At 47.8% G+C, this 15,683-nt stretch overlaps 1 protein-coding gene across 6 annotated transcripts in view; it reads right to left on the bottom strand.

Moving 5' to 3' along the window:
• SYNRG (synergin gamma) overlaps nucleotides 1-15,683 on the bottom strand; it is a 77,258-nt gene that overhangs the window by 9,064 nt on the left and 52,511 nt on the right. For all 6 annotated transcript variants that reach the window (XM_063146680.1, XM_063146681.1, XM_063146682.1 and 3 more), the window contains 6 exons: nucleotides 10,999-11,574; nucleotides 9,719-9,882; nucleotides 7,397-7,450; nucleotides 4,352-4,448; nucleotides 2,817-2,965; nucleotides 214-324 (listed from right to left, as the gene is read on the bottom strand). In XM_063146680.1, coding sequence (XP_063002750.1) covers nucleotides 214-324; nucleotides 2,817-2,965; nucleotides 4,352-4,448; nucleotides 7,397-7,450; nucleotides 9,719-9,882; nucleotides 10,999-11,574 — 1,151 coding nt within the window. The remainder of the gene's footprint in view (nucleotides 1-213; nucleotides 325-2,816; nucleotides 2,966-4,351; nucleotides 4,449-7,396; nucleotides 7,451-9,718; nucleotides 9,883-10,998; nucleotides 11,575-15,683) is intronic.

Below are 15,683 nucleotides of genomic sequence, written 5' to 3'. Positions count from 1 at the left end.
ATCGTACGAAATGCTTGGGTGGCAGAGTGCTCGAAAGCCCTCCTATGCAGCTTTTTATTAGAAAAAAACACCAAACCCAGCTTCGATAACTTCATCTGATGCTCCAAGTGACTGTTAACGTTAGTGGAGTAAATGCGGCAAAAAAAATTAGGCGAGCCAACGTAAAAAGGGGGCTGCTTTGGGAGTGAGCGACAGTGCGCCGTCTCGACTTACTTTGCTCCGGGAATTTACATTTAAGAGGCACACCCCACAGGCCAGGTCGTGGGCGTTTTTAATCCCTGGACGAAGCATGCAAGAGGAGAAATCCAACGAATTTTCATCAGGCTACAGGAGGAAAAAGAGAGAGAGAGAGAGAGAGAGAGAGAGAGAGAGAGAGAGAGAGAGAAACAGCTGATTTTTATAGGATTGTGGGAAGGTGTCTCACACCTGGCCAGAGTATTTCCCTTCAAGTCCAATTCAGTCTCCTCTGCTTGGCAGCGCCTCTCCATCAGGACATTAAAAAAGCCCTGCTGGATCAGACCAAGGGTCTATCTAGTCCAACGTTCTGTTCACACAGTGGCTGCCCGGCTGCCCACGGGGAAACCACAAGCAGGACGTGCATGCAATAGTAGCCTGCTCCCCACGTTCCCCAACAACTGGTGTACACCGTCTCGAATACTGAGGTAGCTGCTGCTCGCCTTGTCCTCCATGAGTTTATCCAACTCTCTCTTAAAATCATGCAAATGGGTGTCCATCATGACATCTTGTGGTAGCAAATTCCATAGTTGAACTCTGCACTGTGTGAAGAAGTCCTTCCTTTGCTCTGTCCTGAATCTCCCACCCATCATCTTCATGGGAAGACCCCGTTGGGTTCTAGTATTAGAAGAGAGGGAGAAAAAATCTCCCTATCCACATTCTTCATACCATGTATAATTCTGTACGCTTCTATCATGTCTCCCCTTAGCCTCCCTTTCTTCCTGTTAAACATTCCCAGATAGGAGAGTTACTCCAGTCCCTTGATCACTGGCTAAGAGCAGCCTCTCCCAACCTGGAGTCCTTCAGATGTGTTGGACTACAACTCCCAGCAGCCTCCAGCCAGCCCACACATCTGTAAGGCATCTGGTTGCAAAAGGCTTCTCCAGGGTCTCAGGCCAAGAGAAAGGTCTTTCCCATCAACTGCTTCCTGATCTTTCGATCCGGAGAGGAGTCTGGGTATTTCTGCAAACAACGCAGATGCTGTAACCACTGGGATATATTCCCTCCCCAAACCTATGCACAGGCAAAAAAAAATCTACGATAAGAGGCAGATGAAGACCTTTTTATTCTCTCAGTATTTTAACACTTAATTTTAACTTAAATTTAAATTTTACTGTTTTAACTCTGTATTTTAATCTTATATCAATTTTGCTGCGTGGTTTTATCCTGGTTGTGCTTTTTATACTGTATTTTGTAATTGTGCTTTTAACCTGTTGGTTGTTTTATTGTGGTTTTAATTTTTGTGAACCGCCCAGAGAGCTTCGGCTATTGGGCGGTATAAAAATGTAATAAATAAATAAATAAATAAATGTCAGAAAACAGTTGGCAATGGTCATCCCTACTGTAGTTACATCACACTTAGACTACTGCAATGCTCTCCACCTGGGGCTACCCTTGAAGCCATAAAGACTGATCTCTTCCGGCAGGCCTACCCAGTTGAATTTTAAGATGCCCTTTTTAATGATGTGCTGCTTTTAATGATGCACTGGTTTTAAATGTTTTAATTAGTTGTATGTACCTTATGGTGTTTTTAATTGTGTTGTACCCCACCTCGATCCAGAGGGAGAGGCGGGTAACTATTATTATTATTATTATTATTATTATTATTATTATTATTATTATCTGGAAGCTACGATTGGTGAAAAACGCGGCAGTGGAGCTCAGTATTGGGACCGTATTAAATCAATCTTGAAAGACTTGCACTGGTTGCCTATTGCTTTCCAGGCTCAATTCAAGGAGTTGGCTTTAACCTCAAACGCCCTAAGAGAGCAACTCTATGGCCCCTAGAGAGCGTTTGGGATGCCATAGGTTAGCTCGGATTCCTGGATCCAAGGTCAGAGACAGTGCTTTGAGCTCGGAGCCAGCAGTCCAAGCTCCCTTCCCCCTTGCATCTGACGTTGAGAGAACTGCACCAACTGCTTCACCGAGCTCCCAAAAGTGACCTCGGAGAGGAGGCTGGGTGGGGAAGAGAGGGGACTGGAGAAACAGGAATACAAGCTAACCCCAGGGCCTCCCCAGCTTCCTTCCCTCCCACTCTGCAGAAGCCTAGCTAGATGGGCAAAAATGCCCATCTAGCAAAAATACAGAATGGGAGAAGTTCGGAGGTGACAACCGCCTCCACGCTCCTCCACTCCGCATAGGATACGATTGTGCCCTAAATGGCTTAGCACCTGGCTATCGAAGGGACCATCTCTCTCACCATCAACCTGGCCAAGTATTAATATCTACAGGGGAGGCCCTTTTGAGGGCACCATTACCCAGAGAGGCCTGTTTGCTGGGCAGTCATGAAAAGGCTTCTTCCTGTATTGCTCCCAAACTGTGAAATGTGCTCCCCAGAGAACTACGATTAGGGCAAGCTCTTACAGCTTTTATGGAGTGTGAAGATGCATCTTATTGATTTAGGAAATTAAATTACGTAGCTTGAATATTTTAATGCTTAGTTGTTTTTCTAGTCCTTGAATTTTTTTTAAAAAAAAATCTTTCAGGGTTTTATATGTTTTAAAATGTTGCGCACCGCCTTGGTTGGTTGGTTTTCGGCAAATCACTTAGTTTATCAATGTTAATCAATGAACAAATCTTACGGTCAAAGCGGCGAGCGACATGAAGCTGATCAAGTTGTTCCACACTTTATCGATGTCCTTCAGCAGCAGTTGGAGCTTCTCGCTACAGACCGCCGTCGCTTTGATGCCGAGCTCCACCCGTTTCGTGACTCTGTAGACCTCGACGACCCCTGCGAAGAGTTCGAAAAAGAACCATAGAATAGTAGAGTTGGAAGGGGCCTAGAAGGCCATGGAGTCCAACCCCCTGCTCAAAGAGTCACTGGGCAAGCTGTTTCACGGAGCTTTTGTACCGTGAGCGGGGAGCAGAGGGTGATCACATGTGCATTTGGCTTCTCTGGGAGGAATTAATGTAGTAGCCAGAAGCAAACTAAAACAAATGTGTGAATTTTCAAGCCTTGTTCGCAGGCTGCGACGTTGTGCCTATCTCACCTCTCGGTGATGCCGGCGCACCTGCGTGTGCGCGCGCATGCATGCCGGCGTCACCGAGAGGGGATGGAATTCGCCCACTGCACGGGTACGTCTCCTCCATCGCAGAGCAGGGATACAGAATTGGATCCCTGAATTGCCTAGGCCAGGGGTGGGCGGCTTGTAGCCTTCCAGGTGCTTTGGTCTACAACTCCCATGATCCCTCACCATTGGCTATGTCGGCTAAGGGTGATGGGACTTGCTGGCCAAAACGTTTAGACGGCCGCAAGTTGCTCAATCTGGCCTAGGCAACGAGCGATTCACTGACCTTCTCGCACTGAGCTATGACATTAAAGGTGGAAAAACAAAATGGCAGTGTTTGTGACGCAGAAGATACACACCTAATGGTATATTGCGGGGGACAGACAGACGGCGACTTTGGGGAGAGAGGATTTTGCACATTCCCCAGCGCCCCCCCCCCCCAAATGTCGCCAACAATTTTCTGCTGGCCGATACTTTGGTTCAACCCTAATATAAACCTCATTAGAACAGGTTTGGGCGTCTTCCAATAGAACGTTTCGCAGTCAAAGGTTCAGGTTTGCGCTGATCAGCTAGATAGCTTTCCCTGAGCCGTATCTGTAAATAGGGTCGTAGACTCTTTGCCTGCTCAGTTTTGCCTGAAGCCTTTTCCTCCAGGGTCTTGCATAGAGAACGGTCTTTCTCCCCCACCACTTGCTACCTCGATGTAGATCCATTCTGGATCTTGCCTGGGGATCCAACTCTAGAAGCATCTCATAATAATGGCTGACCAATTCCAGTGTAACGTTTTCGTTATCACACACACACCCTCCGAAAATACTGAGCCTTGCAAGTACAGAATGTTACGTTTTCTAAGCGAAAACCTTCGCTTTCAGGTTTTTAACTTCCGTCCAACGTAGGCTAGAAACTGCCAGCCTGTCGGGAACCAAGAGAAAAGCATCGGATTCTCAAGGAGTAGGCCCTGATCAACCCCGTGAAATGGGTGGGGCGGGTGGGATTGCTTCTCTTCTTGCTTGGTCCTAGATGTTTAAGACCCAGCCGCACGCCAGCGGCATGTTTAATTCTTGTTAATTCCTCAAATGAATGAGATATGGTCAAAATAATAATCATACCTAATAAATATTCCATGCCTTGCGCAGACTGGATCACTTCTGTGCACACAGAGGAGCTGCTGATGCCGTTCAGGGTGTCGTTTGCCTTCCTGATGATCTTGCAGGAAAAAGAGATTTCTTTATTATATATATTATAATATTATCTTTATTATATATCTATCCTGGTTTTCCACCACTGCATGGAGAATGGTGCACGCAGCGGTTTCCCCCAGGCGGTCTCCCTTCCAGGTCCTGACCGGAACCACACCTGCTTAGCTTCAGCAAAGTCACTGCCTCCCAGGTCTCCACACTACGCCAGCCTCCTGAAACCCGGCCACCCTCCCAATGTGTCAGGACTGCAATTCTCATAATTCCCAGCCAGCATTAGCCACGTTGGCTGGGAATTATGGAAGTTGCAATCCAAAGGGTGCACTTTGCCTCCTATAATCAATCCAACCACAACAGGAGATGACAAAACTGTCTAACTCCACCGTTGTGTAACTGTGGGCTCCCATGGAGTGGAGTAAAATCCATCGTGATGTTTGATTGACAGTTCTTCCACCCTCTCTCCTCCCCGGGTCCTCCCGATGGTATCCCATCAGCCATTGCTGGAAAAAAAACCCAATCCCAGCAGCTCTCCTAGAGCGGCACTCACTCCTTTCGCCGCTCTTGCCAGGGAACTCTGTAGCCAGTGGAAAAAATCAACTCAACGCAACAGAAAACACGGAGCCCTCCACACGACACGCAAAGCAACGGTTGTGCAGGAACTCTCCTCTGCACAGTGTGGATATTCTGCGTGGAGTGTTTTCCAGAAAAACTCCACCATGGGGTGGAGCTCTCCCACCAGACAACACATTTCTCAACGGTTGTGTAAAAACTCCACTGTAGAATTCTAAAACCACCACTGAGAAACGTGTTGTCTGAACTGAGCCATGTTGTCTTTTACTGATTCAGGAATCTCCTGGCTACTGAACATATTTTAAGTATGACTGCTTTCCGGATGTTGATGTGGATTTATTTTCATAGTCCCAGTTTCTGAAGGTTTTCTGTATTGCTTTTTTTAAAATATGTGATGCTGGTGAATGATGTAACTAAAGGAATCATTGTGACCTTTTCCTGCAGCCATAGTCCTTTAACTTTGATAGCCAGTGGTGTATATTTTTCTGTTTTCCTCTTCCTTTTCTATAACACTTTTGTCATTAGGTATTGCTATGTCAATGAGGTATGTGCATTATTATCATCATCATTATCATCATTTCATGAAATTGTATACTCTCATTTTATTTTGTATGGCTTTTATTTTGTTTTGATTGTCATTTTGTTGGTTTTTATACCTGCAAACCATGCAGAGAAGGTCAGTTATAGGGTGGGCCCATGGTCTGACTTAGTAGAAGGCAACTTTGCAAATAGATGGTATGGAAATTCCGTTAACTCCATTTCTGGAGATTAAAGACAGACTAACGTATTGCTGCTTTTTTACAGAGGGGTCACAGCTGTTGTTGTTTTTACCTCTGCTGTGGGTCTAACTCTGTAATCCCATGTTTATGTAAGTGTACAATGATGGGTCCAATGATGGTTCAGCTAGGTTTTGCTCCTTCCACTTATTTCGTCTGTCTTCTTTTATTGCTTAAAATAGGGGTGGGCAATTTGGGGGTGAGGGCCCCCCATTTTCAACCCCTCCCTCAGGCTACATTCTTGGCTCGGCAGCAAAAAATACAATAACGTTGGTGGCTTGACTCCAAAATTCGGTGGCAAACAGCTACAGAGCCTTTATAAGGCCAGATTTTGCTTGAAAACAAGCTAAGGGCACAGGGCTATGAATGTTTAGACAGGAAGAAAAACACCTACAAATCCCAGCATGCCCCGTGGTTGGGGCACGCTGGGAGTTGTATGACTTTTTCTGTCTAAACCTGCAGAGGATTGCGCTCTAAGTTTATCCTTTTGAATGCTCCATAGCAGCTTGCTGCTGAATTTTGGTGGCAAAGCACCATGGTGTTTGGGGCATGTGGCCCGCCCCGATGTAAAGTGACACACACATTTGCTGGTATCTCCATGCCTTGCCTTATCTATATATATATAAAACGCTTAGGTATGTTTCCATACAGGCTTCAGCTGTTACAGGTTGCTAAGCAACAGTAACAACGTGTAACTTCAGCTGATACAGGTTGCTAAGTCCCTCGCCTGACTCCTCCGGGCTTTCCAAGGTAATCCTACCCCCCTTTCTGCCTCTTCGCTCCCGCTCCACAAAGGGGCAGCACCACGATCCGGAGCATGAGCGAGGCACGGCCGGGGCCCTTGGTGGCTGGGTGGGAGACTGCTTGCCTGCTGCGAGCCCAGGCCCCGGCCTACTCTCTTGTGAGCTGGGCGGGCGGCCCAAGGCTGACAGGAACCCTGGGGAGAAGGGGACACCTGCTCCCCCTCCCCCCGACTTCCCTGCCCCCAGGACTGCCATACAGCACTGTATCGGCGGCCTCCAAGCAGCCCGCGCTCCCGCGATGATATTTAATTAATAAACTTTAAGATATGCTACAACGGCGTATGTTACGCCGGGTACAGCTAGTTTATATTAAAAAAAAGAAACACAAACATTTTAAGAAACAGTTGCAAAACTGTTCTGGTGATGCACAAGCACATGCATGTGTGAGTTTATTTATTTATTTACAATATTTATATACTGCTGCCCATCAAAATTTCAGAGCGGTGTACAAGATAAAATAATAATAAAAAACAGAATAAAAACACATTAGATTTTTTTTTTTTTAAAGGCAAAATGCAAAGTTGGTGTTTACCAATCAGCACTGTCCACAGCCGGCTTTTCTGTGTTCAAATTGGGACACACTGAAAAGCTGCAGAATGTGGAGTTCTCCCACCTCCAGTGTTCACCCCAGAAGATGAAAAGATGCATTTGAAGCGGATGTTGGGAAGTCCCACCCCCGCACTGCCCTAATTGCTCTAAGTCTCGCCCTCAATTTTGGATGCTTACCGTCCCAAATCACCATGACAAGCAAGCAACGGATACGAAAAGGAGGAGGGAGTAATTTTGGTAGAAGCTGACGACATACTTACTTGGAGGGCACTTTCCAAGCATCGCTGCCATTCATAGGCATATCTCTCACTTTCCTAGGGAGGAAAAAAGCAGAGAATTCGGCAGGGTTCCAAAATATAAAACAGGCACCTAATTGATGGGTAGCATTCCCACCCACCCACCCCTGCTTTCCTCTGCACAAAGGTAGTCAAAAGTAGGCGAAGACTTCCAGAGAGATGCAGGCGGCTTTCAATGGACTCCCATCTGCAAACACTGGGAAGTGGCCACGGTCCAGAGTTTTCATTCCCTAGCTAACACTGGCTGGAAATGCAGAAGGATGAGGAGACTGACCTAGGCAGAAAGCCCCCCATGTGTCTGGACGGCAGTGTTGAAATCTGACTTCCCGGACCCAAGGCACAAATCCCAGTAAAATATTTTATTGCAGTAATTCCATAAGCCTCCACAGTCCCGATAAAGACCCCATAAATACAATGTAGTTCCTTGACCCAATAAATACAATGTATTTCCTTGACCAGAATCAGTTCATGAGTATCACCACCAAAAACAACAAAAACCCACCAAAAATCAGTCCTGGGCTTAACACACAGAATAAAGAGAATCTAGAGATCTGGGTTCTAGTCCCCACTCGGCCCTGGAAACCCACTGGGTGACTTTGGGCCAGTCACAGACTCTCTCAGCCCAACCCACCTCACAGGCTTGTTGTTGTGAGGATAACATGGAGAGGAGGATTCTGTACACCACCTTGGGTTCCTTGGAGGAAAAAAGGCAGGATAGAAATGTAAGAAATAAAATAAATAAATAAATAAATAAAATCCACATACGTTCCCAGTTTCAGGAAAACCAGGGTTTTTTCCAGGTTACCAAGACTTAAATACAGGAGAGAGGCCGCTAAAGATGACACTGACTCAGTTCAGACAACATGTTTCTCTACGCAGTGGGAAAACACCACTCAACAGTTGCGCATGAGCGCTCCAGCGAAAGAGGTAGGTGTGTGTGGGTTTTTTTTAAAAATCCCTGCTTCCCCATCCCCAGGATCTTTATGCCCCGTGCCCGGTTCCCTGCGTTTACTCACAAGGAGCCGGGTCAAACCGGGACAGCCGCCCACACGTCCCGCAGTCTCGGGACGATCCCAGGACTGCAGGAAAAACTGGGATTAAAGCCATCCCAGCTATCCCGGGGCAAGGCATTATCCCTCCCTGCCCCCAGGATTCCCTGTGCCTCATGTGGACAAACAGGGATGATCCCGAAGCGATCCCCGGGATATCACCCCGTCTAGCCATGCCCTCAGAGTTGGTGTCGCAGGTTATAGCTCCCAGCGGACTGGGACAAGGTCTCTCAGGCAGGGATCAAAAGCATCAAAGTAGCCCCAGCTGAACCCCCAAAAGGCTACACGTTCAGCAAAATCAAACGCTCACAGGGCCTTCCTGGGTTTCCATCACTTCAGCTTGCAGGTGGGAGAAACCTCATTTTTCCAAATGCTTCCCCCCCTCTCTATAAAAACACAGCTCCCTGCATGTAGAAAACAAGCACACCAGGGAAAGGAAGAGACTACAACTTCTCCCCACAACGCCTCCAATTTTCATTACCTTAGTAGTTTTGTTTTAGTAACTTTTTATCGACTTACAACTAAGAGGCCCTCCTCCAGGTGCCCCTGCCACATGAGGTGAGGCAGGTGCCTATGAGAGACGGGGCCTTTTCAGTGGTGGCATCCCCTTGTGCAAGAGGCTCACACAACCGGGATAGTCCTTCTGGCACCAGGCTTTTTAAATTCTCCCAGGCAGGTTTTGAGTGTTTTATTCTGCTGCTGGTTTTATTTTGGTTTTAACTGCTGGAATGGATTTGTTCTTTGCACCTGGTTTTATCTTGGTTTTATTCTGCCCGGTTTTCTTTTTTTATTATTTTCGATGTTTGTATTTTATGTTTTAAGTGTATTGCACACCATCCAGAGAACTTTAGTTATTGGGTGGTTTGAAAGAACGAACGAACGAACAAAAAGAGTATCTGGGAATGTATAACATCTGCAATCTGAAGTGGTACAGTCCAGAAAGGACTCCACCATGCCAGGATTTTGCATAGCTTTGCAGCACAAGCTGCCCAGATGCACTTTCTTAGCTTAATGTATTTCTGCCCTGCTGCTGATTTTATCCTGGTCCTGCTTTTATATTGCATTTTATAACATGTTTTTATACTGTGCGTTTTATACTTTGAATGGTTTTAATTTTTGTGAACCGCCCAGGGAGCTTCAGCTATTGGGCAGTATAAAAATGCAATAAATAAGTAAATAAAATAAATTATAGCCTCTCTTTTCCAAGCAACGCCGTCTTTGCCGGATCACTCCTTACCTCGACTTCCCCTGTAAGGTCTTTGTACTTGTCCCTGATGACAGGCAGGGCAGGCTTCTCGCTGAGGGTATTGGATCGATCACGGAAGGGCTGTTCCGCAGGCGGCAAAGGCGAGGAGTGGTTGATCTCCCTGTCCCCCAAGCTCAGGCTCCGTTTGTGAGATCCTGGAAGGAAATGCAAGCGTTGAAAGTCGGGGTGGGTGGGGGTGGCGGCAGCGTACGGCCCAATTCTGTACGTGTGTAAAAGGACAGAGACAGACCGTGTTGCACTGCGGGGCGGAACTCCGCTCCCTGAGAGTCAAAACTCCAACTAAAAAAGAAAAATCAGGTTCCTTGTAGTAATGGTGGTAAAGTTAAGTTTCTAAGGGTGCAGGGTAGGGACGGGAAGCCGGAAGGGAAGCGTGGCTCAGTGGTGGAGTCCCTGCTTTGCATGCAAAAGGTCTCAGGTTCGATCCCGGGTAAGACAGGAAAAACTCCTGCCTAAAACCCTGGGGAGCTTCTGCCAGAAGCCCATTCAGAAGATGGCCCATTCAGAAGACACCTTAAACCATGGCTTTAACCATGGTGAATAAGGCCTTTTGCTTTATTCACCGTGGTTAAAGCCATGGTTCTGAACACAGCCTGGTTTTCTGCTTAACCACCATGGTTAAAGCCATGGTTTAAGGTGTCTTCTGAGCCTGGCTTTCTGGCTTAGCCACCGTGGTTAAAGCCATGGTTTAAGGTGTCTTCTGAACACAGCCTGGCTTTCTGGCTTGACCACTGTGGTTAAAGCCATGGTTTAAGGAGTCTTCTGAACGGGGCCAGTGTCAACAATACTAGCCTAGCAAACACCATGGCAGGGAGCCTGGCAAACACCATGACAGGTGTGTGTGGGCACACTGGTGCCTGTGGGCACCATGTTGGAGACTCCAGGATCAATCTGAACAGTTAATTGAGTGAACACTGCAGCCACAATAAAAATTAATACGAGGACAATCACTTAATTCAGGGAACAGCCCTACTTGGTGCTGTGGGGAGTCTTCTTGCGTCTTTTTATTTGTTTGTGAATCCAGGAGCAACCTGGGCTTCCCCACACCTTTATTTTATTTACTATTTTTATTTATTATTACATTTATATACCACCCCACAGCTGAAGCTCTCTGGGCAGTTTGCAAAAGGTAAAAACAGTGGACACTAAAAACAAACATACAAAAATTTAAGACCATCAAAAGCATAAAAACAACAATATCCAGCAATATCGCTAGTCGGGTGGCAAAACCAAATAACAATGAGGATGCTCACCTTGAACAGAGAGGTCGAAGGTCGCCAGCTCATTCTTGATCATCTCTTCGCTGGACTTCACTTTCCCTTGGGAAGTAGCCAGCAAGAAGTCAAACTTGGTGATCTTCGGCTTTTCGCTCTGAAACTCGCCAAAGTCGTCCGCGCCTTCTTTGGCGGCTTCCAAGGAGACGCCGGCCTCTCGGGCGGTCCCCGTGGCCGAGCCCTCCGCCGAAGGTCGGGCAAATGCCCCGAAGTCTTCGACGTCATCGTCACTCTGATCCGTAGACCGAGGTTCGGAATCTTTGAAGTTGGCACAGGGCGAAAACTTCCCGTCCCGGAGAGCATCCTCGCTAGCAAAGGTTGTCACTTTGGAGACGGTGGTCATGGTGATATTTTCCGAGCTGCCAAAAAAGGTCTCCTTCTTCTGGAGGACGGAGGTAGCCAAGGAGGATCCACTTCCTGCCGGAGGGGGGAAGGAGGTGGACTTCCTGCTCGGGTAGACGTCTTCCTTATCGGACCAATCATAGCTGGGGAAACTACTTAGAGCAGAGCCATTGCTGTAGTTTCCAAAAGGGGCACACTTCAAGTCGTCAAGATCTAAAGAGAAGATCAAAAGCCCAACAGTTAAGAGCGGTGGCGGAACAGTGTCCCAAGTCCGGTCCAAAGAACGTGGTGCCAAACCAGTGCACACGAAAGCATCTCAAGGGTCGGCTCCTTTTACCCAAACAAGATCAACACCCAATCTTTGGCAATCGAAAGCGGAGTGGGCAGGGCCTAAGGAGCAGGGGCTTTGTGATGGCACCAAGACAACAGAATACCTTCCCAAGGGACACTTGCCTGTCCCCAACTTTATGAGCCTTTCAGCAGGAAGCTCAGGTATATATTATTTCTAGTGGGCTTTCCTTCGATACTGTTAGGACAGGGGTGAGAAACTCTTTCAGCCTGAGGACTGAATTCAAATTCAGAGTAGCTATCAATGGCTGAGTTCAAGCAGTGGGAGGGGGTGATATTAGGATCAAGCTTGTTCTTTCTAGTGTGGGAAAAAGGTTTTTCTTTTTGGGGGGGGTCAATCGGAATCAGAAGAAGGACTAGGAATTTACTAGCTAACACAGGAAGTGTTTGGGGGGGAGATTCTCTAAGACCCTTTAGGAGTCAAGGATGAATCTTCCCATGAGCTTATCACGGAGAATACAGATGGCTCAGAGACCATTTCCACCCCCACTCCTGAGAACTCAGCCTCTGTCTAAGGGGGAGGGGACATCGGAGTTGACAGATCCCAGGGTCAAGCAGGCAGAATTGAGAGGAGGTGGTAGGTGGTCTCTTAGGGTAGCAGCTCGTAAGAGTCTCCTCCCAAAAGACCCTCCGTGAGCTAAAGTGCCTGATAGATTATAGGTAAAAGTCCTGCTTTAGCCTATTTTTGTTAGCTAGATTAGGCTTAGAGGATAGCTTCACGCTCCCCTTCAGGTGTGAAGAGATGTCTATTTGTTGGAGAAAGCTTTGTGGATGACACAGTGGATGTCTTCGTTGTCTCGCATCAGCGGGAGGGCTTGAAATCATGACAGGTGAAGGCAAAAGGGGGCAGGTCAAAATACAAAAAAATACCAGCCTATTTGAGCTTAAGCTCTTGCTGCCAGTAACGAAACCTTAGGAGAGGCATTTCAACCTTTTAGAATGGACGAAAAACAGCACAAAAGCCAGGAAAACATCACATGATCAGTGGTCAGGGGAAAGGGGTGGAACCTACTGGGAAACTCCAGAGGGCCAGATTTGGTCTTCCGGCCTAACATTCCCCACCCCTGTGTTATGGTGGTGCTGCCATTTTACAACCCGCATTTCACAACCCAACAACAAACCATGGGGTCTCTTCATGAGTTGTTCGTGGTTAACAAAATATGGTTGGCTAGCACAGCTGGGTTCAGACAACAAAACAACCCACAGTTCAACGACAACCTGCACTCAACCACAAGTGTGGGTTATCCTGTTGTGTGAACCCAGCCGCTGAGTATAAAGGCGTTGGGATGTGTGTCAAGTGCTCCGCACACATCTCACTGGATTAAAATTAAATTTCATTCCTGATTTCTTGCTCCAAGCAGGGCTAATAAGGGTTTCAGTACAAACGCATAGCTTTTGCCTTGAAAAGCTGGGGAGGGAAACATCAAACCTCCTCCCCTGCCCCCTGAAACATAGAATAGCAGAGTTGGAAGGGGCCTACAAGGCCATCGAGTCCAACCTCCTGCTCAATGCAGGAATCCACCCTAAAGCATACCCGACAGATGGTTGTCCAGCTGCCTCTTGAAGGCCTCTAGTGTGGGAGAGCCCACAACCTCCCTAGGTAACTGGTTCCACCGTCGCACTGCTCTAACAGTCAGGAAGTTTTTCCTGATGTCCAGCTGGAATCTGGCTTCCTTTATCTTGAGCCCGTTATTCCGCGTCCTGCACTCTGGGAGGATCGAGAAGAGATCCTCGCCCTCCTCTGTGTGACAACCTTTCAAGTATTTGAAGAGTGCTATCATGTCTCCCCTCAATCTTCTCTTCTCCAGGCTAAACCTGCCCAGTTCTTTCAGTCTCTCTTCATAGGGCTGTTTCCAGACCCCTGATCATCCTGGTTGCCCTCCTCTGAACATATTACAGAAGCATCGATACTCACCTGATAATTACGTGCGTTAACCAGGTACAACACAGTTTGCTTCATCTAAAAGCCAATGTGGAGGGGTGGGCGGGCGCCTGCCTTAATCTGCTTTCTGTCAGGCTATAAGAGGGTCTCCGACATTTCTGGGTCAGTGAGCTCATATGGAATTCTGAGAGACTGTCGAGAGTGCTCTCACAAAATGGCTGCTGGGGGCGGGGCTTGATCATTCATAAGATGGCAACTGCGCCAGTCACAAAACACTCGTTCCCAGAAGGCAAACGGGTGAGAATAAACGAAAAGCCACTTGCCCGAAGAAGTGAAGTACAAGGCGGAGGTGGCGGTCTGAGCTCCAAACCGCAAAACCCTTCCGTTGAACACAAACAAAGATGATGGTGTGGTGCAGCACTTTACTTTGAAACATGCCAGCTTTTTAATTTAAAAACAAATCTATGAAATAAAACAGAAATCAAGAGGCACAAGGAGCAACTCAATTCAGTGTGTGTGTTTTTGGCAATCCTAGACCCAGATGCAGAAATACAAAACAGCCAAGGGTCATATTATTATGTTTTTAACTCTATGGGCATCAGGGGTAAACATCTTTCCTTCCGCACGCTTGCCGTTTGCTTTCTGGGCATTAGCACAGCTGTCCATTTGAATTAAAGTCTCAACTACTGCCCAGGTCCAAATCTGACAAGTTCCCCGGCTCCGTGGGGCAGGGGGAGCAGGATGGCGGCTGACCATCCTACCCACCCCGGACGTCTGATCTGCCTCCGAGTGGCTGTCCGTGAGCGGGGGTCTCGTGGGCACAGCCGCTCAGGCTGCACAAAACACACCAATGTGCGTGAGGCAAGGTTTGATGCGGGGTGCCAGCTACGCTGTCCCATCCTACACAGGCGGGGGTTTTCAGGCGTAGGACTTGCGAGGATGAGATACCCATATGCCAAGGGTGGGGGAGCCCTTTCAGCCTGAGGGGCGGGTTCTGTTTCGGGGCTCTCTGGGAACATATTCTAGAATCATAGAGAGCTGGAAGGGGCCTACGAGGCCATGGAGTCCAACCCCCTGCTCAGTGCAGGAATCCACCTTAAAGCATCCCTGACAGGTGGTTGTCCAGCTGCCTCTTGAAGGCCTCTAGTGTGGGAGAGCCCATGACCTCCTTAGGTCACTGGTTCCATTGTCGCACTGCTCTCATAGGAAGTTTTTCCTGATGTTTTGTCATACTGCTCTAACCGTCAGGTCGTTTTTCCTGCTGTCCAGCCGGAATCTAGCTTCCTGTCACTTGAGCCCATTAATCCGTGTCCTGCCCTCTGGGAGGATTGAGAAGAGATCCTGGCCCTCCTGTGTGAGACAACTGTGTGAGACAATCCTGTCTCCCCTCAGTCTTCTCTTCTCCAGGCTAAACATGCCCAGTTCTTCCAGTCACAATACTCACATGCTGTTGTTTAAAGCTTTGACTGCCAGTAACTAAACCTTAGGGGAGACATTTCAATCCTTTAGAACAGCCTTCCTCAACCTGAGGCGCTCCAGATGTGTTGGACTGCATCTCCCAGAATGCCCCAGCCAGCAGAGCTGGCTGGGGCATTCTGGGAGTTGTAGTCCAACACATCTGGTGCGCCCCAGGTTGAGGAAGGCTGCTTTAGAAAGAGGGGAAGATATGCAAAAGCCAGGAAATTACTAAACCATCAGGGGAAGGGAAGAAAGAGGAACAGAGGAAGCTGCCCTTAAACTGAGTCCGACCAATGGTACACCTAGGCCAGTGTTGTTGACACTGACTGGTAGCAGCGGCTCTCCAGGGTTTCAGACAGGATTCTTTCCTCACCCTACCTGGAGAAGCCAGGGATCAAACCGGTGACCTTCTGCATGCAAACCATGTGCTCTATCACACTGAGCTATGGCCCCAGGCCTGAGCTATGACCATAGCCAATCTGCTGAACTCTGGACGGCCACATTGCGACACCAGGCTGGCCAAATGAGGTCCAACACTCCTGCCATATGTTGGCATCCAATGAGCCCAGAAGTGGGACAGGCACTCACGGAAGTTGTGATCCAACTCCCCCATGACGTAAGTTCATCAAAACCA

This window comes from Elgaria multicarinata, chromosome 22 (assembly GCF_023053635.1).
Source record: "Elgaria multicarinata webbii isolate HBS135686 ecotype San Diego chromosome 22, rElgMul1.1.pri, whole genome shotgun sequence".
Lineage (NCBI taxonomy): Eukaryota > Metazoa > Chordata > Lepidosauria > Squamata > Anguidae > Elgaria > Elgaria multicarinata.
This window is presented reverse-complemented; position numbering and strand designations above follow the sequence as displayed.